This window comes from Gambusia affinis, linkage group LG05 (assembly GCF_019740435.1).
Source record: "Gambusia affinis linkage group LG05, SWU_Gaff_1.0, whole genome shotgun sequence".
Classification (NCBI taxonomy): domain Eukaryota; kingdom Metazoa; phylum Chordata; class Actinopteri; order Cyprinodontiformes; family Poeciliidae; genus Gambusia; species Gambusia affinis.
Genome location: NC_057872.1, coordinates 31830467 through 31858189, shown reverse-complemented (window position 1 = coordinate 31858189; position 27723 = coordinate 31830467). Strand labels below are relative to the sequence as shown.

At 47.5% G+C, this 27723-nt stretch overlaps 3 protein-coding genes and 1 long non-coding RNA gene across 6 annotated transcripts; 1 reads left to right on the top strand and 3 right to left on the bottom strand.

The window, feature by feature from the left end:
• Positions 1–1198: 1198 nt before the first annotated feature.
• Positions 1199–15183, bottom strand: LOC122830893 (immunoglobulin superfamily DCC subclass member 3-like). Of its 2 annotated transcripts, XM_044116659.1 has the most exons (15): positions 14985–15096; positions 10654–10749; positions 10251–10556; positions 10031–10175; positions 9825–9955; positions 9592–9729; positions 9357–9515; positions 7258–7423; positions 6934–7184; positions 6696–6860; positions 6418–6606; positions 6187–6294; positions 5990–6113; positions 5804–5903; positions 1199–3302 (listed from the first exon to the last, which is right to left on the bottom strand). In XM_044116659.1, exons 3-15 carry the CDS (start codon positions 10522–10524, stop codon positions 3228–3230), a joined length of 2025 nt encoding a protein of 674 aa, XP_043972594.1. In that variant the 5' UTR covers positions 10525–10556; positions 10654–10749; positions 14985–15096; the 3' UTR covers positions 1199–3227. The 2 variants fall into 2 exon arrangements, with proteins under 2 accessions (XP_043972594.1, XP_043972593.1); XM_044116658.1 differs by lacking the exon at positions 10654–10749 and having other exon boundaries at positions 14985–15183.
• Positions 9992–18985, top strand: polr3glb (RNA polymerase III subunit GL b). Of its 2 annotated transcripts, none has more exons than XM_044116662.1 (8): positions 9992–10016; positions 17188–17349; positions 17491–17620; positions 17704–17772; positions 18022–18075; positions 18153–18244; positions 18314–18421; positions 18781–18985. In XM_044116662.1, exons 2-8 carry the CDS (start codon positions 17242–17244, stop codon positions 18865–18867), a joined length of 648 nt encoding a protein of 215 aa, XP_043972597.1. In that variant the 5' UTR covers positions 9992–10016; positions 17188–17241; the 3' UTR covers positions 18868–18985. The 2 variants fall into 2 exon arrangements, with proteins under 2 accessions (XP_043972597.1, XP_043972596.1); XM_044116661.1 differs by lacking the exon at positions 9992–10016 and adding an exon at positions 15766–15910.
• Positions 18986–19125: 140 nt separating this feature from the next.
• Positions 19126–21791, bottom strand: LOC122830896. Its single transcript, XR_006370612.1, has 3 exons — positions 21494–21791; positions 20592–20682; positions 19126–20350 (listed from the first exon to the last, which is right to left on the bottom strand). It is a non-coding gene; the product is annotated as an uncharacterized LOC122830896 (long non-coding RNA).
• A 972-nt stretch (positions 21792–22763) lies between these two features.
• Positions 22764–25050, bottom strand: LOC122830894 (thioredoxin-interacting protein-like). Its single transcript, XM_044116660.1, has 7 exons — positions 24718–25050; positions 24574–24649; positions 24299–24446; positions 23932–24144; positions 23708–23854; positions 23228–23512; positions 22764–23141 (listed from the first exon to the last, which is right to left on the bottom strand). Exons 1-7 carry the CDS (start codon positions 24965–24967, stop codon positions 23103–23105), a joined length of 1158 nt encoding a protein of 385 aa, XP_043972595.1. The 5' UTR covers positions 24968–25050; the 3' UTR covers positions 22764–23102.
• Between the last annotated feature and the right edge of the window lie 2673 nt (positions 25051–27723).

Below are 27723 nucleotides of genomic sequence, written 5' to 3'. Positions count from 1 at the left end.
GAGGGCGGCGGCGCCTGCAGGGTTTTATCGGAGGGCGGCGGCGCCTGCAGGGTTTTATCGGAGGGCGGCGGCGCCTGCAGGCTGCTCCCTCTCTGCCTACTTTAACATTTTCCTTCAAGTAAAAAAAGAAAATAATAATTTCTGACATTTTTATTATGAATCCTCTTTACAATTAACACAATTGTGGAGAAATAAGATATTATGTGTCAAAACATCTTGTACGTAGCTCACGTCTGAGTCTGTGGGGGTCAAAGGTCATGCCTAACCCTAAATCTGATTGGTCAGTTTGCTTTTGTTTATTTGGTGTTTTTTCTGTAAGATAAAACTGAATGATCAGAGTTTGAACCTCCTGTAGTTCTAAGAGCCGTTTGGATCCCGGTGGAGCTTTTTACCGGGTCGGTTCTGTTGGGTCGCCGGTTTATGAGTTTCTTTGATGTTTCCTGACCTGCAGAGCTGATGGGTCACCAGTTAACTGACCTCTGCTGCTCTTCCTGAGCGTGGAGCTAAAACTGAGGGTTAAACCATTTAATCTAGTGGAAACGTTCCCCAATGAATCAAACATTGTTGCTTCACCTTCTGCTCCTCTGGACTCTGACACCACCTGGACCTGGAATCTACATCCTCCTCTGGACGTGGATCTACTGGGTTTATAGGCTTCACTTCCATGTCTTTATTATTTAACATCGTTTGTGTTAAAATAAAACAAAGTGTGTTCTGCTTCAGTGGTTTAGTTTTGTGCTGCTTTTGTTCAACACTCACATGATGGAGATCTGGTTGTTCTCCTGCAGGTCAGTGATAGTTTTACCTTCTGATCTGTCGGACATTTTTATTCAACAGGCGACCCGTCAGCTGTTCAGTTCACGAAACCACAAAAAAATAATAATAAACCGGCGACCCAACAGAACCGCACACTGTAAAAAACTCAGGATCTTAGAACAACAGGAGATTCAAACTCCACTCATCATTTTTAGTTCACAGTAAAAATAATCTGACCAAACAGATTCAGGCTCTGGCTGACCTTTGACCCCCACAGACTCACACTGATGTGCTACATACAAAATGTTTTGGCACAAAAGAACTTTTTTTCTCCACAGTTTAGTTAATAGTAAAGAGGGTTGGATAATAAAATAATAATAACTTTTCTGTCTGTATCTAAAGGAAAATCTCTCAGTGCCTCCAGATGTTCAGCTGCAGCTGCAACAATCCAGACTCTCAGTCACTTTGGACAATTTAGAATCAGACAGAAAATCTCCAACAGGGAATCAAACTCACAACTCTGAACTAAGAACTTCTGATCCTCCTGTAGTTCCTGTAGTTCATTACTATCCTCACATGATGGTAATGAACCATATCTGCCATGATAAATTATTACTGATAACTATTGTCAGTATTCCCTAACATTAATATAATCATATATACATATATGTAATATTGTTATAAAGGCTGAGACAACAATATTTATGTCTGAATCAAACCAGTTGCCCCTCTGGACCCGGGAAGCAGCTCCCAGTCTCTAAGAGGTCGGTGACCCCTGACCTAAGCTCTTTATGGACGTCGATCTGTCCGTTCAGGTTTTAAAAATGTTCACTTTACTTATTATAGATCATCTGATTAGATCCTGCCAACGTGGACCCGACCAGAACAGGGCTCAGAGTGAAAAGAAGCAGAACTTCAGTCCAGTTTCTACATGAATAACTTTTATTTGGCGTCTAAACAACAGAGAGAAAAATGGCTGCTTGTTCCAACAGCAAGAAAAATATTCAAACATTCCAGAAAATTCATTCAAAACAGACAAAAATCTCCATCAGAATCAGTTAAAGCTCCGCGCTTCACTAGAAAACCATTAAAGCATTTCATCATTGGTTCTAGCCTCACATCTCTATGATCTACAACTTCTAGAGCTGCTCCAGCTGGAAGGTTCTGGTTCCAGTTCTGGGCCTGGTTCCGGTCCATCTCCTCCAGCTGGAAGCAGTTTTCATCTACAAACAGAGTAAAAACGGGTCGGGTTCTGGACCTACGGGAATTGTTTTCTCATCAGCAGAATTTGGCAGAGCTTCCTGTCCGCCGCCGATGGCGGCGACTGAAACTTGGACTCAGCTGACGGAAGAAAGTTCTAGAAAACCAGAATAATTAGCGACATTAAAGGCTTCGCTCTGCATGAAACCGGGTCACTCCAGAACCGACACCAAGGCAGCAAGAAGCTCCTGGCAGAGCGGACATGTGACCCCGAGGATAGAGGGTCGGAGGTCAGGGGTCACCGTACAGACATGTAACCTAACTCTGTGAACTCCCAGGCCCTCTGTGGTTCTACATATGAACCTCGGAGGTCAGAGGTGAAGGTGGAGCTGCAGGTGTCGCCATCTGTCTCTCATTTGGTTGTTTGGACTCGTCGTCCAATAGAAACTCGTCATTTTGGTTCCTTTGTTCTTCAGAGCGAAAACAAACTGAATCTGGGTCAGAACTTCCTCTTTGGATGCCGTTCAGCGTGTTAATATTTGGCTCCAGCACGGCACAAGTACGCTGAAACATGGCCGACAGGAAGTGGCCACGCCCGCCTTTATGTGTTCATAAAGAGACGGTGAGGACGTCCCACAGAGACGTGTCCACCGTGTCCAAACTGTCCTGCTTCACCTCTGCAGCAGCTCAGAGTTCAGAGGTCAAGGGGCAATCATGGAGCTTTTGGTTGTGAGGTAGCTTGGCCTGATCAGCAGGAGGTCAGAGGTCAAAGCCTGAGGTAGTGGTGTAGGTGTGGAGGGGGCAGCTCTTCCTCCACTTTCTGACCTAGAGTGAACTCTACTGCCACCTGCTGGCCAGAACGTGGTAATCCCTTTGGTTCTGGCCCCAGAGGCCCAGCAGGTCCGCTACCTGCTCAGGTGGTTCTGAGGCCTGGTTCTGGTCAGATCAGCGGGAACTTGGCACAGTTGGTGATCAAACGGAAACGACACCAAACTAAAGAAAAAAGGTTTTGGTTTGAGCAGGAAGTGACTCTGATCCCAGAGGACGGTCCGGGTCAGGGGTCAGGGGTCAGGGTCAATGTGACCAGGTCATCATGGTACCGGGTCAGAGGGGCTCAGCTTTGGCTCAATGTGAGAGAAGTAGTGAACAGAGCGGTCAGTCTCTGCAGCCTCATCATTTAAAGGTGGCTGTCGGAGGGGGGGGGTACATGTGGGGGAGGGGGGTTATCCAGGTGGGGGGGTTATCCAGGTGGGGGGGTCCAGGTGGGGGGGTTATCCAGGTCCAGATTCAGCAGATCGACTCGACTGGACCATGACGGTCACTGGAGGAGAGGCGGAGTCACATCTCTGCAGGTGGAGCAAAAGGTGATGATCAGCTTGGTTCTGCTGATGGTTCTGATCAGAACCAAACACACATATTATAGCTGAAGCTAATGCTAAAGGAGAGTGGATCAACAATCTACGGTTAAAAACAGGCGGCACAGAAACTAACAATGCCAGAGTTTGCAGCGCCGAGTTTCTAACAGGCAAGAATCACATCGTTTAAATATCATTTAAAAAGCATTCAGATGTGAGGTAGATATGTTATTTTTAGATTATTATGCCCTAGCTTGGTTGTACTCAGAGTACTAACGTTGTTAGCAGCTAGCTCAATGCCGACTCCCAGACAGAAAATATAATGTTTATTCATTGTAGGGTGACCAGACGTCCTCTTTTTCCCGGACATGTCCAACTTTTCAGGCCTAAAAAAATGTCCGGGGGGAATTTAAAAATTGTCCGGGATTTTGGTCAACTGCCTCAAAACACATTACAGAGCTTACAGTGCATTGTGATTACATTGCCACTCCGTTCCACTACTCCATTCCAGGTTTCTTTGTATGGTAAATTAGTCACATCCTTCTCCCCAAATCCAATCACGTTGCATTATGTGTGTGAGTTTGTGTGGGAAAAGTAAAGATAGCTGAGTTGACTTGTACACCGGCCGCTAGACTAGTTAAACCTTAAGTGTGACAGGCGGTAGAACATGTGTGTCCGCCGATTCTACGGCAAAAATGCCTAAACGAAAGTGTTTACGAAGGAATTAAAGAAAAGATTCCCGTGCTTTCGTCGTGATCCCTATGAGGCGGAGTGTTTGACGTGTAAGGCAGGTACTAATGTGTCTGTGGCAAATAAAGGTGCCAACAACCTGCAAGTGCAGTGAATTCAGCAAAACACGTGAAAGCAGCCAGAGGCGAAAGCTCTTCGGCTAAAGTCACAGATTTCTTTGTGACAAAGTCAGACAGAGCAGCCGTCACTGCAGCAGAAGGCAGCTCTGCTTTCCATACTGTATAAGGTCAGTAACGAGACACAATATTATTATTATTATCTTTTTGGGGGGAGGGGAGGTTATCAAGTACCCCCCGTCAGAAACCCAAATCTGGTCACTCTAATTCAATGGGACTTTAGTGCTAAAAAAGCTAAATACATTAAATACAACCTATCCAGAAAGCGTTCCCCCGTGTGTGGAGACGAACTACAGGGGGGTTCTGTATATTGGAGCGAATCGTTGACCTGCATTGGACCTGAATCCAGCAACGACTCAACATTAACGTACAACTCCAGCATGAATTTGGTTTAGAAGCTCAATAAGTTATTTACCAGGAGATCCGAGCTCATAGAGATAACCTGGCTTAGCTTGTTGTTAGCAGTAGCATCGTTAGCATAGACTAATTACTTAAAATAGCACAACTCACCTGGCAGAAACAAGTCGACAGCCATGTAATGCTTCTTTTGATCCTAAATTTGACCCAACCTGAAACTACTACTACATTACTGGAACCATAAAACATAAATTCCCTCACAAAAGAACATACCTTTTCATTTTCTAAAGGAAGTAGAGCTAATTAAATGACATAAACAAAACCTGAAAGTCATCCCAGTTTCACTTGATGGCCAACCTGTTGAAACTGAGGCTAATTTTAATTTCCTTGTGTCGTTCCTGGACAGTCAGCTCCACTTTGCTGGAAACACTGGCTATACCTTTAAGAACTGTTCTCAGAGACTCTTTCTTTTAGGAGACCCAGAGATCTTTGGGTTACCTAACCAGAGGTTGTTGAGTTAAAATGTTAAAACTTAACGTTCTAACTTGAGTTTTAACTTTTCATCTCCTCGGCTGGTTTGGTCACATGAGCTGCAGAATAACAGACAATCTTTTAAGAAAACTTTCAATAACAGGTAAAAACCAAAAACTGCTCTGTCTCAACTGTTTAATGAAATAACATGAAAGATGGCAGAAATATTTGAGCAGAGAGCAGCCATCTTGTTTTTTTTTTTCAGTGTGACCCTCTGAGTTCATGAAGGTGTTACTGTTACTCTGGGAACTAAGATCATCTATTAGAAATCATTTATTGACAGTGCAATAATTATTCTTAACCAAACTAAATGATAACATTTACCTGTAGGTTACTAACTGTTTTGTTCTATTCTCAAATTGTTCAAATACATGCTGAGAGTGAAACTCCTTCCTAAACGTAAAGATATATCACAGATTTCAAAAGAAAATAAAAAGGGGAGGCAATAGCGCGAAATAGCGCCCCCTTCTCTTCCGGAGTGCAATAGTCCCATTTCCAAATGAGGTCTGAGACTGACACCGGTCCGTCCCGCCCTTCCTGTTTGCTGCAGCCAGGTTCTGCTCTCTGAATTTCACGCGTCTTCCGGGGCGTGACTGAAAGCCAGCTATTGGCTGATGGGAAATATGAAGATTAGCGCATGCTAATGTTTGTGCCAGAGCTGGGTTGTGATTGGCTGGTTGGATTCAGCTGAATAATTGTGACCAGGTCTGAAGCTAATTGTTCAGGTGTTCTCCTCACCTGGCTCAGCTCAACGCTCTCCGCCCTTTGACCTTTAGCCCCTCTCACTGCAGCCAGGGTGGCTGGAGTCTCCCAGCTCCTCTCCTTTCTGCAGATAAAACTGAACAGAAACAGAAAGTTGCAGGTCATAATGACAGAGGAAGCAGACAGATGATGATGATGATGATGATGATGATGATGATGTACCTGCGTCTGTACGCCAGCAGGATGAAGAGCAGGCAGCAGAGGACGCAGGCCAGGCCGCTGTGGACGCCGACCAGCAGCGTCGACTTGGACGGGTCAGACTGGTCGCAGTTACAGCTCGCACCAGCTGGGGGCAACAAAGCTGTCAGGTTAACTTCTAAACTGGGCAAACTGGTTTCAGCCTTGGAGGCTCCACCTACCTGCTGCTGAGGCTCCGCCCTCTGCCAGAGACACCAGGCGTCGAGCGGACGAACTGTCTCCGTTCCCATTGAACGCCACCAGCTGGATCTCATAAACCGCTGCTGGTTCTACACACACACCCACACACACACACACACACACAGCAGGTTAGCCTGGGCCCCCTGGCCAGGTGATCAGGGGGCGGGGCCTCCACTTCTACACCTGGCTCTGTAGCATTAGCTGCTGCTCACCCAGGTTGGAGATGGTGTGAGTGTTGATGTGTCCTGGGAAGACTTCCTGCCCCTGGATGTCGGGGTTGGAGACCCCATGATACTGCAGCCTGAAGCCCTCCACCTTCCCTGGCTTACTGGGCAGCTCCCAGTACACCTGCATGGCTGTCTGGTTCAGCACCTTGGTGAAGAAACTGGGAGTACTGGGAACTGTGGAACAGACAGAGAACGACATTAAGCAACACAGGGGTGAGGGGGGGGGGTCTCAGGTGAGTCTCAGGTGAGTCTCAGGTGAGTACCTCCGCCCAGTGTGGTGGCGGTGACGGTGGCGGACGGCGGGCTGCCGCCCTCAGCAGAATACGCCTTCAGGTAGACACGGTAGCTGGTGGCGGCCTCCAGGTTCTGGACGTCGTGGCTGAAGGTGTTCTGGTCCACGGCCTCCTGCAGCTCGGCGCCGTCGTGTTCTGGGGACGCAGCAGAGTCAGAACCTGCTAGACAGAAGCGTCCGGCCCGGTTCTGACCCGGCCCGGCTCTTACCCCCCAGCCTGCGGATGTGCAGCACGTATCCGATGACCCGCCGAGCGTCCAGCGGGTCGGGCCGGTCCCAGGTGAGCCGTAAACCTGTGGCGCTCAGGGTGGCGGCGCGCAGCCCGGTGGGCGCCTCAGGCAGCGCCGGCCCCGGGGCCACCGCCAGCCGGGCGCTGGCTTGGTTGGTACCGGCGCCGCTCTCCGCGATGCACTGGTAGATCGCCTCATCCTCTGCGGAGATGCGCGTGATGGCCAGCGTCCTGCAGGGGGCAGAGTGGGTCAGAAACCGTTCCGGCCCGGTTCCGGCCCGGTCTCAGGCCCCAGCAGCCTTACGTGTTGGCGTTGGTGAGCTTGACGTTGGCGCTGGGTGCCAGCAGCTTGCCGTTCTTCAGCCAGATTAGGTGCGGCTGGGGGACGCCGGTGGCGGTGCAGCTGAAGACGGCGCTGCCCCCTGCTGGCCGGGAGACGGACTGCGGCCACTGAACGAACTCTGGAGGAGCTGCAGAGCGACACGGCAGCGTTAGCAGGAAGCCTCCTGCAGGGGCGCGGGTAACAGGGCAAGCCACTCATTGAAACCTCAGGATTCATTCAAACTGTGAAATTCTGATGAAAAAAAACTAAATATTATAAGTATAATGAGAACATCTGAATATTTAATCGCCTTCTGCATGGAGGGAAAGTCAGGTGGAAGGAAAACGTATGCTGGAAACAGGGTCCCTGCAGCTTCGAGAGGATTGTGATGCAGGAGTTTCTCCAGAGCTGCAGCTTGTTAGGACAATAAAACTGGAGATGGTTGCCATAGCAATACAATAAACAAATGTCTGTCTTTCTGCTATATAAAGTTTTTTCTTTGTGGGACTGAGATGATGATGATGATGATGAAGAGCAGCAGCTGCAGTCGCCTCTTTGCTCCATCAGGGGGCCGCTCTCTGGGATTTCCCACGCTGTCGTCCCGTCAGTGAACTCATCTCTCTTTCTGAACTTGAACTTCTTTGTGTCTGTGTTTAAACTACACTTTGACCTTTGACCCCTGCACCCCCGCAGACAGACAGGTGCTGTCTTGCCTCTGGCCGCCTGTCGTCACGGTAACCCAGAGACCCCACTCACAAGTTCTGAAGCCCCGCCCCTTTGGCTTTAAATGCAAAGAAAGGGGTGGGGATGGGGTCAGGGGTCAAAGGGCAGATTGTGGGGGTGGGGGGTTCACTAGCAGAGAAATAAAGATGCTCTATGAAGCATGGAGACACACACACGCGCACACACACACACATAGGGATGAAGATGATGATGATGATGGTTCCGATAAAGACCCAAACTGGGAAAACTGGTTCAGTTTTGTCCAGGTTCTGGTTCTGGTCCAGATGCTGCATTCTTCATCTTCCTCATTTCTTCAGACAGCCTCAGAGAACCGACCTGGTTCTGTGACAAACAGAAGGTGGTACTGACTCAGGTTCTGCTGCAGCCCAACAGAACCAGGATAAATGGGTCCATCAGAGGCTCTGCTCAGCGACAGGGCGGGTCGGACCGGGTCGGGTTCTGCCGAGACAGACGGTGCCGCTGTGGGAACCAGATCCTCATTGTGCGCCGCGTCTCTTCTTATGCTAATCAACATGCTAATTGCCTGACCTCTGAACCCACAACCCCCCAACCTCAGGCTGAGCAAAGCTAACCGACCTTCATCTGGACCAGAACCAGAACCCTTTGGTTGCAGCCTGCTGGTTCTGCTGGAGTGGGAGGCGGATCCAACAGTACCAGCTTGTGCAGATGAACCTTTCCTGGCTGGGGTCATGCGGAGCGCTCGCTGCAGTCATGCTGCTACGCTCCTCTCTCCGAGAGGAACCGATTCCAACAAAGAACTGAAAACCACCAACTTAAATTCAGAATCTGTCTGATCCGATTGGTTCTGGATCGGCCCAGTTTGTCTGTGAGGCCAGAGGTCCAGAGTCGGTTCTTTACCCAGAACGCTGATGCTGGAGTTCTGACCAGAACCAGGAAGTTAGAGCCCATCAACCCAGTTCTCCAGAACCTCCACTGGATCCCTGTAGCTCAGAGAATAAACTTTAAATCCTGTTAGTTTCTAAATCACTGAACGGATCAGAACCACTACACATCAAAGATCTGCTGCTGTTGTATCAACCTTCCAGACCTCTCAAGTTCTGGTTCTGGTTCTGCTCTGCATCCAGAACCAGAACCAAACATAGAGAAGCAGCATTCAGCATCTATGCACCACAAATCTGGAACAAACTTCCAGAAAACTGTAAAACAGCTGAAACACTGACTTCCTTTAAATCCAGACTGTTAAAGTTTTATTAGAAATGTAATCAATAATCAATGTGAAGATGGAACTCAATATCATGGTTTATTGTTGATTCTGTGCTGCATGACTTTGTTCTGAAATGTGCTGTTCAGATTAAACTTGGTTTGATCCGATGTACCTTGCACCACCAGGCGTCCCAGCGCAGTTCTTCTGGACCGGCTGCCGGGCCGGTTGGCGGAGCAGACGTAGACCCCGGAGTGCTGCAGAGATGCATCCGAGATCATCAGGTTCCCCGTCCCCAAGACCTGGACGCCCTCCACGCCGATGGACCGGCCGTCTGGTGGTGGAGGACAGGACAGGTCAGCAGAGCTGACAGACAGGTCAGCAGAGCTGACAGGTGATGGTGGCGTTACCAAGGCGACTCCAGGACACAATGGGGCGCGGGTTTCCTGTTGCGATGCATTCCAAGATGGCGGTTTGGTGGATGTTGATGGTGAGGTTCTGAGGTCCAGAGAGGATGACAGGCTCCTTGTAGGTTCTGGACCCTGCAACTGGACCCACAGAATCAGAACCCATCAATAAAACGGCCCAGACCTGCCGACACCAGAACCAGCGATCAGGTAGAGAGCTCAGCTGGTTCCCTTACCGGTGACGGACAGCCGGGCCTCGCGGCTGTAGCGCGTGTTGGCCATGTTGGAGGCGACGCAGCGGAACAGACCGCCGTCGGAACGCTGGACGGCGGTCACCTGCAGGACGCCGTTGGGGAGCAGAGTGTACCTGCAGACACGACCGGGGGAAACGTTATGACGAGGCTCTGGACGCCTGCCAGGAGCTGCAGGTAAGGAGGGTCACCTGGGGTCGGCGGTGCTCAGAGGGAGGCGGTCCTTCTGCCAGGTGATGTTTGCCTCAGGAATCCCGTTCACCTGGCAGCTGAGTCTGGCCACACCCCCTTCGTCCACCACCAGGGACTGTGGGTGGGACAGGAATTTTGGGAGCGCTGCGGGATGGAGACAGGTCAGTTCAGGTGTGCTGCAGGTAGGGCATGATGTCACATGGTGCAGGTGTGACTCACAGGCCAGCTGCGCCCGCGCCTTGCGGCTGATCAGCAACCCGTAGCGGTTCTCCGCCGCGCAGTCATACTCGCCGGCGTCCGACTCGTTGCTCTCTCGCCTCTTGGCGAAGTTCCTGATGAGCAGCGTGCCGTTGGCCAGCACCGCCGCCCTGTCGCCGGTTGCTATGGGAACACCGTTATGCCTCCAGGTGATGCTGACGGGGCCCTCCCCCTCTACCTGGCAATGCAGCATCAGGGGGCGGTCCCTGACAGCGATCACGTCCCTGGGCTCCATCAGGAAGGCGAGCTCCGAGGCTCCCAGCACACCTGGAGGGCAGGTAGGAAAGGGGCGGGGCCTCAGCTGGAGCACACGGTGATAATAAGGCCTGCCTGCAGGCAAAACTCAGGGCACAACTCAACTCACTGCAGGCTCTACTGAGGAATGAGAACCATGGAGACTGATGAAGGTGATGATGAAGGTGATGATGATGAGGAGGATGATGATGTCAGCATTCCTTGCCTGCAGGTAAAACTCTGGGTTAAAATCAAACTCCTTAAATCGCCACACGAGGGAGTGGGCGGAGCTAATGCTGCTCACACCCAGTGACGTCAGTAACGCGTTACTGACAGCAACCAGTAATCTAACGTGTTGCTATTTCAAATCTAGTAATCAGACTACAGTTACTCATGGAAATCACTTTGCGTTCATTTTGTAATTTCATTTTATTTCCTCTCGGCGTCTTGGGGAGCGACCGCCGTTTCTGTGCGACAGTATCAGCACCGACAGAAACATAAACAATGGAGAGCTGCATTTTGTTGCTGGAAAAACAGGAACTGTTTAGAGCACATATGTCAGAGTCAAGGCCCGCGGGCCACATCCGGCCCGTGAGAAGATTTTTTACGGCCCCTGGGATGATCTTGATTTATTATTAGAACCGGCCCGCAGACCGCAAGCTGGCACCCCATCTGGAAAAAAATATCTTCCTTATTTGAACTGTAAGTAGTTTTTTAAATGTTCTGTGAGATGATGTACTTCCCCATGTATTCATAACAACCGGAACTTTCAATATCCACCAAGTTATTGCCGAAATATACCGTCTATTAAACGAGTGCCCCCCGGATTAATTACACTCTCTGCAGCTGCAGCTTTGAAGTTACCGTATTAACCCGATACTTGCTGGAAAGTGCAACGTCTCCCCTTTCAGAAACCGTTGGAATTTTTCCACTTAGCGCTACGTGTGGCGGAATTACGGTACTGCAAATGTAGATGTGTCGCCGGCGACGCGTCCGGTCTAGAAGGGTTATTAGCACAGCAGTGTCAGCATAACTGTAAAATTAACTTTCAGATACCCATCAAAAATGGCAAAAAGGAAGGTGGACACTGAGAACTGGGGATTTCCTCAGCTCAGAGCCTTACCCCGAACATTGATGAACTTGTGGAAAAGATGGGACACCACCAAGTATCACCCTCAACCTCAAACAAGTGAACATTACTGTGCAATCACATATTTAGAGTTTTTACTCAGTTCAAGTTTAAAAGTTAAAGTTTAATATTTGTTTTCACTGCATGTTACTTCTCCTTGATGAAAGTGTTGTTTTTGATTAATAGATTTTTGCACTTTATTTTATTGTATTTCAATCCAATTATATTTTAAAAATATTTCAGTTGTGTCTGTTGAAAATTAAAGATTACTGACAGAGCCATAAGAAAATATTGCTTTATTTATCTGATCATATTGGAATATATTTGTTAGGTTTTCAGTAGGTTCAATTAGGTTCACTAGACTATATGCGTCATTTAAAAAAATTTCAATGAACATTCGATCAGTCCGGCCCTCGGCTTGTAGCTAAATTTTTTATTTGGCCCTCCGTCCATTTGACTTTGACACCCCTGGTTTAGAGTTTCGGTCATCAAGTCCGATTGTTATCAGCATCTCTGGGCTTGTTTGTTTTTAAGTGGCTTGCAGACTTAATGAGTCGTGGGTTCAGGTTTTAGGGCTCGGGAATAAGCAAATGTAACCGGTGTATATTATTAGTGTTCTTTACTGATAACCTGGTCTTATACAGGCGGTTAACCTCCATGTGTTCAGACCACAGGAGTTGCTGGTTGCTCTTTAATGCAGGTTGCTGCCAGAGGTCTGCACAATAGAAATAAAAATGCCCTTTAACATGCAGCTCTTCTGTCCACTGGAGTCAGAATTCCCCTTTCCTCAGGCAGTCTAGCGCCACCTGAAGGTAGGACAGTGTTGATGTCATAAGACGCTCTCTTAAAGTGACAGTACAGGTACTAGTGTTTATATATCACAGATATAAATGGGAGAAACAGATAATATAGGAAATAGCGCCCCCTTCACTTCCGGAGTGCAGTGGTCCCATTTCCAAATAGGGTCTGAGACGGACAGCGGTTCGTCCCGCCCTTCCTGTTAGCTGCAGCGAGGTTCTTCTCACTCATCCTAACGCACGTCAGACGCTTCAGGTCGGTGTGAACGCAGCATCAGCCCTGATGTCATGTGACCAGCCCGCCTGGTGTGACGTCACAGCTCCACCTGTGGGCTGAGGTCGTTATTAAAGGTGACTGAATGTCTGCAATCTCATTGGCTGAGCCACTTCAAAGCGGCGCCTGATTGGTTCAGGACTCAGGGGTGTCAAACTCCAGTCCTCCAGTCGCTGTCCTGCAGGATTCATGACCTCCTCCTGGTGTGGATCGGTTCTCCAGAACCTCAATGACCGGATCATTCTGTCCAGGTGAAGCAGCAGAGAAACATTAAAGGGTTCAGGACGGCGGCCCTCCAGGACCGGAGGTTCTGGGTTGGTATTTCGGTACGGTTCTTCAAACTGAACCCAACCAGAACCGATGGTCTAGAGGAGGCAGAACAAGACAGAAGCTGGACCGGATCTGACTGGGCGGAACCAGGTTCTGATCAGATTGGTCGGGTCAACAATGCTCTGCTGGTTTCCATAGAAACATCTAAACTGGTCATAATAAGTAGCTGAGCTCACTGCACCAATAACCAATCAACTGGAATGAATGAATGAATGAATGAACTAAAGTTACTTTCATAAAGTTCTTCCAGACCGTTGGAGCATCCGATTGGTTGGTCTGTGAAGCTGCACTTGAACTCAGCTGCAGTCTGCCCCCCCCCCCCCACCCCCACCGCGCTCACCCCTCCCCCAGCTGACTGACCTCTGACCCCCCAGCATGGAAGAAAACAATCAGAACAACAAACCAGACCAGACACGATCCCCCTGCAGCTGTCGGACCCACCAGAACCTCCTGGCCGTTCCTCATCCAGGTTTTGGTCTGAACACATCTGGTTCTGGACCAGAACCAGAACCAGAACCAGATAATAACAGATACATTGATAAAAACACAAAGCGTCGCTGCAGAATAAAACACCTGAAAACATGGTAACATGGGTCAAAGTGTTTTTCTATGCGGAATCGAACCAGCAACCCCAGACTGTGTTGTTGCCATAGTGATGGATTTGATATTTCATGATGTTTTTGTAACTAGTCGTTTATTTTTCTGGAGAATCGATTTAAGTTTTTACCCAAAACCTTTAAAACTCTTAAAATTCTGTAATAAATTTAAGTTTTATAATTTTTTCCAACTTATTATGTGATGAATAACCATGGTATCAAAGCATAACTGGGAAATTTCTAAAGGTTAAATTATTTCTAATAAATCTAACATTAAACAGTGAATGTTTCCATGAGCCGTAAATAAATGGAAATATTAAAATCTGTGAGATATTTTCCTTTTCCATCTGTGTGACGTCGCCGCCGTCGGTGCTGGCAGCTCCCGCTTCGCTTTACGAAGACATGCTGGCGCCGTTAAAACGGGGCTCTGATGGAGCTGAAGGTCCAGCATCATCATCATCCCCCTTCCTGAGGGGGAGGGGCTCATCATGGGGGGGTCTGACTGCACATCCCCCAACCCTGAGCACCAGACGGGCCCAGAGATCAGGAGGTCATGAGACCGCCCCCCCAGGCCCCGCCCCCCCGACTCTGAACGTGAACTTCACGGTTCCAACAATTACCCCCCCCCAGGGGTAAATCCTTCAGCACCCTGAGAACCAGACAGCCCCCCCGTTACCCCCCCTGGACAGATGTCCTTCAGTCTGCTGCTGGACGGGTCACTTCCTGTTCAGGTGAGTCACCCGGGTCGGGTTAAACTGGGTGACTTTAGCCCAGTGCTGCCCGGTCCTCGGGCCCCCAGTCAGCAGCTTTAGATGAGCCTCTGCTCCAGAACAGCTGATCCAAACGATACCATGAAGAACTGAGTGAATCCAGGTGTGGCAGTAGAGAAACACCTGAAAACACTGATTTAGACTGGACCAGTTCCTCCCAGTTTGACCAGCAGCAGATCAAACTGGGAGCCTGAAAGTAGAAACTGGAGTGAAGACAAAAGAAAATGGAGAAAAAGGAGAGAATGATGGAGGGAAGATGAAGAGAGAGAGAAACAACAGTGATGATGATGGTTCTGGTTCTGATCCGATCGGATTTAAGCATCAGCCTTTCAGCAGCTTTTAAACAGATTTTCATTAAACCACAGTGCTGTGTTTTTATTGGTCAGATGAAAAATGTGATGCTCTGATTGGCTGAAGCAGAAAAGCTTCAGAACAAACAGGAAGAAACCAGGAAATGATGAAGATGAGGGAATGTAAACCAGAAGATGAATCAGATCCACAACCTCAGAGTTCTGTTGGCATTGGGTTGGTGAACAGAACCTTTGGTTCTGAAACACAGTCTGACCTGAACAGCAGAGTCCCAGCAGCATCATCAACATCTTCATCATCGTCTTCAGCCTCCCGATTCTTCTCTTCCCTGTTACAGAACCCGGTTCTCCTCTGGCTCTGACCCGGTTCTACTACAGAGCCTCCTCGCTGCTGCTCCGTCTGAAGTCAGGCTCCAACTGAACCAGAACCCGGAGACGCCTGGCTGATGTGGGAGGGGCGTAAGGGGGTGGAGGGGTTAAAGGTCAGACAGAAGGAAGGAGGGGGAGAAAGAGGAGTTTTTATTTTATGGCATCAGAACAACAGAACCAGAACCACACTGAGGTTCTGACCCGTTTCACCGGTTCTGATCATCAGAACCATCCAACGGGTCCAATCTCTGCTTCTGTCAGATTCTTTAGATTCTAGAAAAGGTTCAAACTAAAGCTAGTCAGAACCAGTCCATCCAATCCTTCAACTTCCTCTCAGTCCACAAGTTCTGGTTCAGCCCGGTTCTGCTGATCCAAGCAGGAGGAACCTTGACTTATTTAATGTCGGATCCATTTAGCTGCTGGTTCTGTTCTGGTTCTGAGGAAGCAGTGAAGCCTCCCAGCTGAGGCCCAGTTGAACCAGAACCGTTTTGGGTTTGAACTGGTTCTGCAGCATCAGAACCTGAATCTTCTATGTGGAGCTATAAGAGAAACATCGGACCAAACGAACCGGGCCACTAAAGCTGGTTCTGGTTCTGAAACAGAAAGGAAGTGTAGAACCTCTGCAGGCCGCTGGGTGGCGGCAGAGAGCCGCTCTGGCTGCAGCAGCAGGAGAAGAAGAAGCGTGGCGGGATGTAAACAGGAAGTAGACCTCTGAAACAGGACGGGTTTTTTTCTGAAAGGTTCTGGACAAGTTGATGAAGGTTCGGCTGCAGGAACCAGATCCGTTATAACCGGAACCAGAACCCGCTGAAAGGTCAGAACAGACCGAACCGAACCGAACCATTAGAGTTTAGACTGAGGTTCCGCTCGAATTCTGACATGAGAACTTCTTCTGTAGTTTTATTTAAAAGGTTCGGAGGTTCTGATCCGGAGATCCAGTTCATGATCAGTTTCGGAACTCTCCAGTTTGGATCAGGGTCCGGTTCGGTTAGAGTGAGATCAGAAAGAGATCAGAACCGATGTTCTCACTATCTGCGCTTTTCCTACAGTAGCACGGATAGATGGCTAAGTCTATCTGTCGGTGTTACCATCATGTTTACAAACAGAAACTACAGCAACTTGTTAATGTTAAATATATTGGATAACATTATTAGAGTGACTGAAGTGGAAGTTTAGCCGTTATGATTAGCTTAGCATTGGATCAATTTATGTACATGATCACTTCCTTCATCTGAATATCCTACCTGTTTAAAATGAAAAGCTATAGATGTATGCACTAATCTTTTACTAGAAGTGTTAAAAATATTTTAGTATTTAGCATATTTTAAATACAGAGGTGTTTGTAAGAATAAATCAGTATCAGATAGGGGAAACACGTTTTTGTTGGAATTAAATTAAACAGACAACAGCTCACCGTAACTTTTTTTTCCCGTATTAATCCGCAATATGACAGACTTTATCAAATGCAGCGCAGCCACAATGTGACACTGAACTGCGCAGGTCACTGTTCCTAAAATGGTAGGATATGATTAATATACACTAATATTACACGGCTATTACACAGCTTCAGTTCCACATATATTTAGCAAAGTTTAATAATAAAAAAAGAGTGCAATTAAACTAAAATATTTTCAAATTTAGAGAAACAATAGCCCAGAAAACAACGTATTTTGTCCTGATTAACCGCCAATGACTTGTTTACAGTAGTAACGACTTTGCAGACGACAAACTAAAGCCATTTATAAAAATATTTACAAGCTGCCTGTCATGTAAAGTAAAAACATGAAGTAATACAGCAGCTTAATGAAAGCCAGGAATTAAATAAATTGAATAAAGTTTACCGTAATATTCGATTAAATAAAACACATGAAACAAAACTTCACCAGGTAGGACGGATTTATAAAAAATCTGCTGAGTCAGCAGTAGTGACGTAGCATCGATGTGCGCGTGCAAACAGAACACCGGTTGGTTTCAGATCTGGGTCTAGAATCGGTCCTGAGTTCTGATTGGACCAGTCAGTGCGTTCATATTGGGTCAGAACCATGTCGGGTCAGAATCCGGTACTGAAGCTCTGTCTCTCTGTGTTTTCAGGATCCAGATTTTCCCGGTCCAGGTTCTGGTTCTGATCCAGCAGTCTGGGTGGCGATGGCGGGTCGCGGACGCGGCCGCAGAACTCTGGGTTTGGACCCGGTCGGAACCAGCAGAGGCGACTCCCTGCCTCCAGCCATGCAGCAGCCCACACCCGTGTTCCCAGTAAGCTCCGCCCCCTTTCCTCTGACCTGGCTCCTGTCCTTAAGTGGTTCTGGTTCTGTTGGACGGGTCCAACTCCAAACAACCAGAATGAGGGCAGCAGTGCACTCTGGGAGCTGTAGTTGATGCTGTGCGGTTTCCCAGGTAATGGAGCAGAAGCCCCTCCCCCTGGCAGGCGGGGAGGAGTCAGAGTACCTGACTGCGCTGAAGCAGGACTTCAGGGTGGCCATGAGGAGTCAGCCATGTTTCATCCAGCCGGCCGCCGCCCACAGAGGTCAGAACCCACCAATCAGGATTCAACAGCTGACTCACCAAGCTGTGCTCTTATTCTGAAAAGCTCTCTCTACTTCCTGTCAGATGTGGAGCGATACTCAGATAAATATCACCTGAGTGACAAGATGGACGGCCTCACTGACTGGATCATAGGTGAGTTCCCTTCAATAAGGAACAGTTTGGTTCAGTTCGGTTCGGTTCTCGTCCACTGAACCCGACTCGATTCAGACTTGGTTCGGAAACTCAAAGTAGGCAGAACCTGTTTGCTAGACCATTCCAGTCTGGACCCTGGTGTGTCCAACAGCTCCCCCTGCAGGACTGATTGGTTCTGATGAACCGGGTCATCCAGAACCCGGTGGAACCAGCTGAGGTCCTGCTGAGGTTCTGCTGCTTTTGTTTCAGACTGGAAGAGATTCCCCAAAGAGCTACGGGTCCAAATCAGGAAACCCAGAGACGGTCAGTACTCTGATTTCATCTGAAGTAATCTGATTACCTGCCAGTGACAGCAACTGCAGTTTGCTGTTTGTCCACAGGGGCGGCGCTCAGCCGCCTGGCTGCTGCGCCGTCGGGACAGAAGAAGAAGAAGAAGGTTGGAGAGAAAGAAGAGGTGCTGCTCAAACTGGAGGTGAGTGTCTGGACTGGGAACAGGTGGGGTGGGCTGCATACCATGTGACCTTTGACCTTTGACCTCCAGACCCTGGAGAAGAAGGAGCAGCAGGAGAGTTCTGAGGAGGAGGGCGAGGAACAGAAGGAGGAGGAGGCCGAGGCTGAGGAAGAGTATGATGAAGAGGAGTTTGAGGAGGTAAGGAAGGTCATGTGACCAAAGCTACTTCCTGCCTGAGCGCTAGCATGCTACCTACAGCCACGTGTCGGCCATATTGAGAGTGGCAGGAACCGGATCCAGTCTGGCTGCAAATGCTCTCCTGATTGGACGCCCAGCAGCCAATCAGAAGCCTTCATTCACCTGCAACATCAAACAATTAAATTTAAATTTATTTCTGAAAAATAATGTTTAGTTGAAAGATGTTTAGAGTAGAATAAACTTTACACAAGAACTTTTAGAATTATTTTATTATTGCTTTATTAACATTCTGTGATGAACTAATGTGTGTGTGTGTGTGTGTGTGTGTGTGTGTGTGTGTGTGTGTGTGTGTGTGTCAGGAGACAGACTACATCATGTCGTACTTCGATAACGGCGAGGACTTCGGAGGAGACAGTGACGACAACATGGACGAAGCCGTCTACTAGAACTGGTCCTGGTTCCGATCCGACTGATCCATTTTATTGGAGTGTTCTTAAAGTTTTTGTACAAAAACAGTTTTTATTGTTTTTTGCTGTTGAAAATAAATCAGTGTGATGTTTGTAATGGTTCTGACCCAATTGGATCTGTCTGCTTCTGACCCAGGGGAACCAACCATGAAGCTTCCTGCTGGCCCACCACAACTGCTGAAACCCACCAGAACCAGAGCTGGTTCTGGTGGGTTTCAAATGGTTCTGGTTCTGCCTAGACTGGGTCGGTACCAGTACAGGATTTCCAGCTGGTTCTGACTGTTTCCTGAAGTTCTGGACATTTCTCGGCCCATTTGGTTCTGGTTCCAAAGACTGGAACCGTCCTACTGCTTTCAGACAGAACCAGAACCTGGACCCAGTCCGATCCCTCTGCTGCTGTGTGCGACCTTTGCCCTGGTTCTGGTCTGCAGGAAACCCGAGCCGCTGACTCAGAGACCCAAACAGTCCGCCAATCAGACGCTGACTGGGGCGGTTCTGGTTCTGGGGGTCGGGTCAGCAGAAAGGGGAGAGGGTGGATGTGCAGCACATGTCGGTTCTGAAGAACCCGGTCAACCCGGTTCAGCTCAGCAGCTTCTGCCCCACTTCCAGCTCACCCAGAACTCGGTGGTTCTGGTTCTGTCTGTGGTTTTGTTGGGTTGCAGGTTCTGATGGCAACAGCTGTAAACAGGAGGTCCAGTTCCAGCTGAACCGGGTCAGAACAGTTTAATTGCAGGTCGATCAACCAGAACCTCTGACGGTCCCGTCGTCCTTTTCTGGTTCCGAGAAGTTGAACCTGAGACGGGGACAGCTGGGACGTCTCTGCTAAAAATATCCTGCTGTCCTCATGTCCAAACCGTCCGCTGAGCTCTTACTGTGAAGGAGACAGGAAGTGTTTTATTGTGATGACCTGAGGTTCCTGTTTTGGCTCGAATGGATCAGAACAGAACCTCAGAGTTCTGGAATGTTCTCTGGAAGAAAACTGATCAAGTTTAATGAATCAGTGAACCAATGAATGAATGAACTATCTGCTGCTACTTATTTTATAATCCATCCACAACTGAGGGTAAATTCTGCACCGGGTGCAACACAAAGACAGTAAGAATCACTAAACAGTTGATGCCAGTTGCAAAAGATGATTTATTTGACAATTTAGGTAAAATTTCAGTCACCAGAGAAGAAAAACACCAGGAAGCTTTAAGCTTCAAGTTCTCCAAGGCCAAAAGCAAATCACTGCACTCTTCACTGCTCCAACACCTGGATCAGGTGATCGGTTCGCTACCAGGCCCAGAGCCGGTTCTGATCTGTTGAGATGCATCTGTAAGCGGATCCTTTCTGCGTTGTGCTGGTTTTAAGTGATCAGGCCGTGACACGGCTTGTCTTTAAAAAGATGATTTTTCGATTTATTCTGACGAGAACAACATCAGAAAACAACTGTTACAGGCTGCCGGCTCCAAGTCCTCTCCTGTAGGGGGAGTGTTGAAGGGATGCAAACATTTTAAAGACAATACCACAGAAGAAGAAATAAAAAGGAGGGGCTTCCGCACTTAAAGTAACACGGTTAAAACAATGATAAAGATTTTCAGTCAGGTAGGGAACAATACAAATAAACAAAAAATAAGAGACATTTTGTGTAATTATAACAAAAGAGAAACACAACCAAGTTACACATCTAACAATGACAGGATGGTTCTGAAGGACTGGACCTGAACTCCTGCATTAGACCGATCGCTGCCTCCTGCTGTCTGTCCCGATTCTTCCTCTGTCATCTTATCTTCTTTCTCTCCATCCTCACAGCTAATGACATGAATTTTGTGTTAAGACGGTTTAAAAATGCAGCAGTACGTAAAAAATGAACCTTTAATTTAAATGATGACCTTGTTGGATAACAGTTACTGACTGGACACTGCATCTGTTCTGACTCGTCAGATACGTCACAAATATCACTGTAGTAATATTTAGTAAAGACATTTAATGAATGAGTCAAATGTCTCCCTGCCAAGTCTTAGAACAAGAATCACCAATATTTTTAGTCATACTGAGGACTAATAAACTTGTACAACTCATCTTTAATTAAAATATCAATACTAATAATAATAAATATACAAATATGTGAATAAATTGCTGCCTAAAAGAAGGAAACAAAAAAAACTGGGCATTGTTTCATCCTTTAAAATACAAGTGAGCCAAAGATACAGCATATTGATTATTTTAACTTGCCCGGATTCAACTCCACTGAAATTGTTCAGCCTGGGATGTGCGTTATCCCACTCATGGGATATTTTAGAAAGACGCGGCTTGATAGCAGCTCACCACGGCGGCGTAAAGTCCGTCTCTAGGCAACCGTTCTGGGGTCCTTTAGCTCCCGCCACGACAATTTAGCTGACCTTAACATATCCTGTGTTTTATTTTGGTCGTTATTGTTACACTTCTTGTAGATATGTGTATGATAGGCGTGTCTATTTATAGAAATACGGAACAAATCGCGTCCATATCTGTTCAATACGGGGCACAACATTTAACAGTTAAATACGAGATGAATGTGTATTTTTTGACAGGCTAGCTTGAGCTAACCTGAATATTTACAACCCTCCTGTTCATTCCTTACCTTGAAAAGCTTTTCTTCATCCCTCCAACATCTTTATCCCTCTCCCATTTTCTGTTTTGTACCCCACAGAGTTTTTTCCTGCCACTCAATCTTTACCTCACTGTTGACGAGTCCACTACTACATTCAAATTTAACTCAGTGTGTTCCGGAGGGACCGCCTGCCGAAGTGGCTTGTGAGGTAGGAGAGAGCGAGAGGAGGGGAGGTGAAGGAGATCATTCCATACATGCACAAACAGTTGAAAAAATTTGCCCACATCATTTCTGTGGCCCCTCTAGTACAGCGCCCCTATGCGTTGCATACACTGCATACCCACTTTCTTGCGCCACTGCCTGTAGGCTTCTACATCTATGGGCGGAGCTATGCGTCTGGGTGGGGCTAAGCCACTACTAGAACTGCAGCAGTCCCAGAAGTGTATATGTTTCTATTTGAAAGAGAAACACCAGAAGATTTTGGTTCATTCAAATGTCTCAATAATGTGGTGAATAATTATGAATGTAAAGCAGCTTTATAGGGTCCACGATTAGCTCAACTTGTTGGACCAAATATGTTGTTATTTTCCTATTAACTAAGAAATTGCTTCTTTTTGGTACTCCAAAACTCATAATTACTTAAAAACTCTACATCTTTTGTTATACTTTTCACCCATGGAGGTCACCATTAAACACAGGAAGGCTAACTTTACCTGAGTTTTTGTTTATCATATTGCGTTTAACTGGTGTAATTTTAGATAATGCCACACTGTCATTGTCGGCTGTAATTTAAAAAAAGGGAGTGAGGGGAATCTGGATAATTTCTTACATAAAAGCAAAGAGAGCGCAGTGCCAGAGCCGGAGTGGAAAACAACCTAATCTGAGGTCTGGACATTTGTCCACAACACTTTGAGTCATTTATACCAGCAAAACTAACAAACAGTCTAACTGGTGATGTTACCTTAACCAGCTAAAAATAAATGCCGTGCTGAGACGGGCAGAGCTGGATGCTTTTTGAGATGCTAACAGGAGCTATACTTCCTGCTGTACTAAATCCACCAATCCGACAGGACCAAGGCCACCCTAAACAGCTGTTACCGGACCAACACTGGACCCTATACACCACAGTAATGAAGCTATTACTACCGGAAATGCTAACGGAGCGAGATCACCGATACTAAATGTGAAACCATCACCAGTAACAGCTGTGTCCAAACTGGACAGGGCTATAGTACTTACCGGATCACACAGTCCGACCAGAGGTGAGTGAGATATTAACAACTCTGAGATTCAAATATATTCATATGTCATTATTGTTTATTCAATGAATAGAAAATTTTTAAAAATCTGATTATTTACAAAATATACATTATTGTAACTTCCTGTTACTGTAGAAAACCCCCCCAAAATATTTACAAACAATAAACATGATTTCATAAAGAGTCGACACTGCCTTGACATTAGGAACACCCAGGTCATCTTTTAACTGCCGAGTCATCATCTTCATAAACTGCTGAGTCATGTAAATAGGTCAGTATAAATATGTCTGAGTCCTTGATGAATCAGTTTTGGTCTTTTCAATCCGTTTGGTGTCTCTGTCCTCAGACTTAAAGGGACAGTGTCCTCCTTCTGTCTGCCTTCAGAAGACCTGTTGAGAGTGAACGGCATCTTCATCAACCTGAAGACCACAAAAGGTTAAAGGTCAGACATGCTCACCACCAGGCTGAGCAGTGAAGGGGTGGCATTCGGGTTCGGGTTCCTCACCTCGCTGTAGGCGGGCGGAGCGGGGTAGCACCCCTCAGGAACCCTGATGAAGAGCCCCATGTCGTCGTCGTCGTCGCCGCCATCGTAGTCGTACAGCAGCGGCATGCGGGGTCCGTCCACAATCAGGTCCTGGTGGATGTTGTTGTAGCTGGGGGGGCCGGAGGGGGCGGAGTCCTGGCTGCTCATGCTGCTGGTTCTGCTGCCGACGCCGCTGAACGGGATGGTACCGATGACCAGAGGCAGCTCCAGCACCAGCTTCTCACTGCCGGGGATGTGCAGGTAGACCTGGGGGGCGGACAGGTGTGAGTAATCTGTGATGTCATCTGTATAACGGCTGAGTTCAGCCACACTTCTTATTCATCTGTGTCGTCACAGAAACGGGTACTAGCAGGGGCCAAACGTGGAGCCCTGAGGAACACCTGAGGCTTCTCTGGTTTCTGAACCCCTCCCTCTGTTCTGATGACATCACAGATGACTCACCAGGAGGGCGTAGTCCACCTTGATGATGTCACAGCCGAGCAGAGTGGGCTTCAGCTTTGGGACCCGGAGGCTCCGCCCCTGCCACATGTCGCACATGCCGGACATGATGGGGTTCCCCCGGACCGCTGTCAGTTTTTGGCGCAGAATCTGTGAAGGAAACCGGAGTTGAGCCTGGCAGCAGAATCCCAGAGGTTCTGGGTCGGTTCTGACCTGGCCTCGCTCACCTTAGCGGTCCCGTTGACGCTGTAGGAGTGTCTGGCGACGATGGCGGCTTTCGGCACCACGATCCGAGAGCAGGTGTTCTCGAACTTGGCGTTGATGTTGATGTCCTCGCCCTCGCAGAAGCCTTTCCTGTCGATCTGAGCCGAGACCGACACCTGGCCGTCGGGGATGAACAGGCAGGTGAGCTTCTTCTGCCGGGAGGCCGCCGCTGGAGCCTGGAGAAAGGGTCAGAGGTCAGCGCGTTAGGAGAAAGATCAGGATTAAAATGAAGATCTGGGTCAGGATGTGAGGCACGAACCACAGCTTTAGTTTTCTATCTAATCGTTTGGATCAGATGCTGTTGGTTCTGGTTCTCTGTGCGGGTCGTACCAGCAGGTCGGGTCGGTTCACGTCCAGCGGTTCCTCCACTTCAAACTCTCGCTCACACCGCAATGCATGCTGGGAAGGCCGGTGCAGCTCTGCTCTCACGTAGTACCGCACCGACCCAAACTTCCCTTTAAAGGACGAGACCAGCCGCCTGCAACAGAACCATCAGAATCATCAGAACCAAACAGAACCATCAAAACCAAATGGAACCAAACGGATCTATTGGAACCAAACAGAACCAAACAGAACTAGAGAAGTGGTCCGGGTCAGAGACTCACCCTGGAGGAGGAAGCTCGAAGCCGAACTGGAAGCAGAAGGTTTTCCCCGCAGGAAGCAGGAAGTAGCCGTCAGAATCTGGGGACACGGAGGGACGTTAGGGGACGGAGACACTCGGAGACGCAGCCATTCAGCAGCTTCCTCACCTGTGTTCAGAACCGGGTCTAGTCGGACCTCGTCCTCGTACTTCAGGTACTCCACCTCCTGGCTGCGGCGCCGGCTCTCTACGCGGGCGCAGCCGGCCGCTGTGACCCTCAGGCGCGTCAGCCTGCAGGGGGCGCTGGCCTCCAGCTGGACCGAGCCGGACACTTTGTCCCCGCTGCTGTAGAAGGTTCTGGTCGGGTCAGAGAAGACGACCCGGAACACCCGGAGCTTGTTGACTGGGGACAGAACCATGGCCGACCGGACTGAGGTGAGGAAGAGGAAGATGGAGGAAGAACTATCAGAACCAGACGGGTCGGTTTGTTTCTGCACGATTCTGGGGCAGCTCAGCTTTATACCCGGTGTGAGGGCAGTTAGAAGAGGGGTGGGGTATTTGGGAATGGGGGGCGGGGGGGTGCACGTGCCCAGTGTGTGTTCAGACCGAGCTTTCACAAACAGAGAGCTGTGATTGGTCAGCCCTGACCTTCAGCCAATCAGAGCTCAGAGAGGCCGCATGGACAGAAGCTGGCAGGAGAATCATTAGAGTGAGAATAGAAACAGAACTACAGTCAACAACAACAGCTGCTGCCCTGCATCAGAACCATCAGAACCAAACTGAACCAACGGAACCAAACGTCTGGGGCGTGGCCCCCAGGAGACGCTAAAGGGGCATCAGAAACCTGGAGGCAAGATGTGAGGAAAAATGCCAAAATGAAAATAAAAAATCTGGAGTGGCAGCAGCAGCTCCTGACCTCAGTCGGGACAAGGTGTTAGAAAATGGATGGATGTCAGTGACATGGGTCATAGGTCATAGGTCATAATGTTAAAATAATTTAGATTGCTATTTTCACCCTGTGGTTTGTAGTATAACGAATTTATTTTTCATTTATCTTAACCAATTCTGATTATTTTTTTTGCTGAATTTTCTTAATTTCCCATTCAAATGCTCAGAAACGCAGCAGCAGTTGAGCCTCACCTGGATTGATCAACCTCTCACTAACTGCACTGGCTGCTATTCTATGAGAACATGCTCCTCCTGTCTGTATGTTGCAAATAAAATGGTTAAAAAACATTTAATATATGAACTGATATTCCATCATTTAGCTTATGTATATAAGTTTCTGTGTTTTTGTCACCAGCTGTGTGTGACGTGTTTCCTGTGCTGAGCAGCATCAGAAACCAGAGAACAGATGGGAGGAGAGGCAGGCAGTTCTCTGGCCTCATGGCAGGGGGCGCTCATGATCCCAGACATTCTGACTCCGCAACTACAGAGTAAGAGACAAACATCGAGCTACTGCATCCAAAGCAAAGGGGTTTTAATAAGACTTAAATTTCTAAGTTGCGCGGCTATGGATGGCATTCAAATTATTTATGTGCAAACATTTTTTTTTTGCGGGGATCAGATGTCTGTGTTTTATTTCAATAGAAACTTGTGTGGATGTCTGAAACGCTTTTATTTTTACAAACATTGTTAGAAATTAATATATTATAGTGTTATGAAACTAACTGCGCTTTTCTGATGCACCGATGTAACCACTCATATTTAACAGGTAGACATTCTGATGAAATTGTAGCAGGATGAACCTGCCCCAGGATTGAGGACACCTGGGACCTAATCACCTGAGTGGGTGTGAGCATAAAGGCAGACTCCCTCCCCTTCTCTCTTCATGCCTGCATTTGGTCACACTTCAGTGGGATGTCTACTTGGTTAACTTGCAGTGGTCAAAATCAAAATCCTGAAATAGTAATTAATGTTTCTCTTTCTGTACAAGATCTCATGTTGTTAAGGGCTCCGTAATTTTTCAATCGTTATTATAAAACAAAAGTTAAAATAATTAATTGAAATTTGATGTACTTGTTTATCTTGCTCTCTGATCAGCTGCCAGTCAAATTCATCAGACTGCTTTTTAATCGTCCAGCCAGAGAAACGGACAAACTAGCGAACAGGCTGAAGGAGCAAAAATAAATAAATCCTCCTGGCCAGTAAACCCAAGGGTAAAGTTCTGCTAAATGGAGGGAAAGATGACTAAATTATTATTTTTTATTAATACTTTTTTAGTAATGATTTTAATGTGATTATATTAACAACAACAACACACAATTTTATTATAAAGTTTTAATTCTTTATTTATTTATTCTTTTACAATAACCTATATTTGAGCATGTATAAATTGTTCTTGGGTTCCCCCTGGTGGCCGCGGTGGGTCAGGCTTCCCCGGTCACATGAGCTGCATCCAAACCTCCAAAGTTAGAAAATAATGTCACACAAAAGGACTTATTCTTCAGGGAGAGAGAAAGGGAGGAGCAAGACTTTAAAAGTCAAGATAAAGGTTTGTTTTCTCTTCATAATGATTATCAGAAAGATTATCGTGGAGCTGCTAACAGAAACGTAGCTTGGCAGCGACATGACCGGTCCGGTTAACGGCCAAACGTTTAAGCTAGCGTCTTTGTGTTGATTCTGCCGGTCGGCCCGAAATGTTTCTGAGGTGTTTTGGCTTCATGACGTTTGATAACAATAATTAAAACTTCTCAATATTTGACATTGTAAGATGTTTTCCATCAGGCTGCATTAATACATCATGAGCGGCTCTAAGCTGCAGATAATTTATGTGTCTAAAACAAACATTATTTTTACATCAACTTCTAAGTTACGTGAAACTTCTTTTCAAATTATCTGAAGGCTCAGAATCAGCCCGGTACCGGTACCGGTCCACATTCTCAGGTGAGAAAGACTCACCTGGTATAAATGACATTTTTATCTCTTGTAATTACACCTGAGAGAAAAGAATTTATTCACAGAATGTCATAAATATGTGTGCATGTTTTCCATCTGCAGTATAGCTGCACCGATCGCAGCTTCATGGCCGATCTGGTCCTGACCTGCCGATTCTGATTGGAGGATTTTTTAAATGTAGCAAGAAAGTTGCTGAGTTGGTAACAGAGGGGGATTAATGTTACCTGAAAACTTTCAGACCTGATCAAGTCAAACCTCTCAGGACAGCAGCTGACCT

What these genes read in the sequence shown, in the direction of transcription:
- LOC122830893 (XM_044116658.1), bottom strand. Translation starts at nt 15,027, where the DNA reads ATGATGAAGATGTTGATGATGCTGCTGGGACTCTGCTGTTCAG. An exon ending in CTGAGCACCGCCGACCCCAG is followed by an intron (nt 9,956 to 10,030) that starts GTGACCCTCCTT and finishes TCGTGTCTGCAG; the next exon opens with GTACACTCTGCTCCCCAACG. An exon ending in GCACATCCGCAGGCTGGGGG is followed by an intron (nt 6,861 to 6,933) that starts GTAAGAGCCGGG and finishes CTGCGTCCCCAG; the next exon opens with AACACGACGGCGCCGAGCTG.
- polr3glb (XM_044116662.1), top strand. Translation starts at nt 17,242, where the DNA reads ATGGCGGGTCGCGGACGCGGCCGCAGAACTCTGGGTTTGGACCCGGTC. An exon ending in AGCCCACACCCGTGTTCCCA is followed by an intron (nt 17,350 to 17,490) that starts GTAAGCTCCGCC and finishes GCGGTTTCCCAG; the next exon opens with GTAATGGAGCAGAAGCCCCT. An exon ending in GCCGGCCGCCGCCCACAGAG is followed by an intron (nt 17,621 to 17,703) that starts GTCAGAACCCAC and finishes ACTTCCTGTCAG; the next exon opens with ATGTGGAGCGATACTCAGAT.
- LOC122830894 (XM_044116660.1), bottom strand. Translation starts at nt 24,967, where the DNA reads ATGGTTCTGTCCCCAGTCAACAAGCTCCGGGTGTTCCGGGTCGTCTTC. An exon ending in TGAACCGACCCGACCTGCTG is followed by an intron (nt 24,145 to 24,298) that starts GTACGACCCGCA and finishes CCCTTTCTCCAG; the next exon opens with GCTCCAGCGGCGGCCTCCCG. An exon ending in GCGTCAACGGGACCGCTAAG is followed by an intron (nt 23,855 to 23,931) that starts GTGAGCGAGGCC and finishes TTTCCTTCACAG; the next exon opens with ATTCTGCGCCAAAAACTGAC.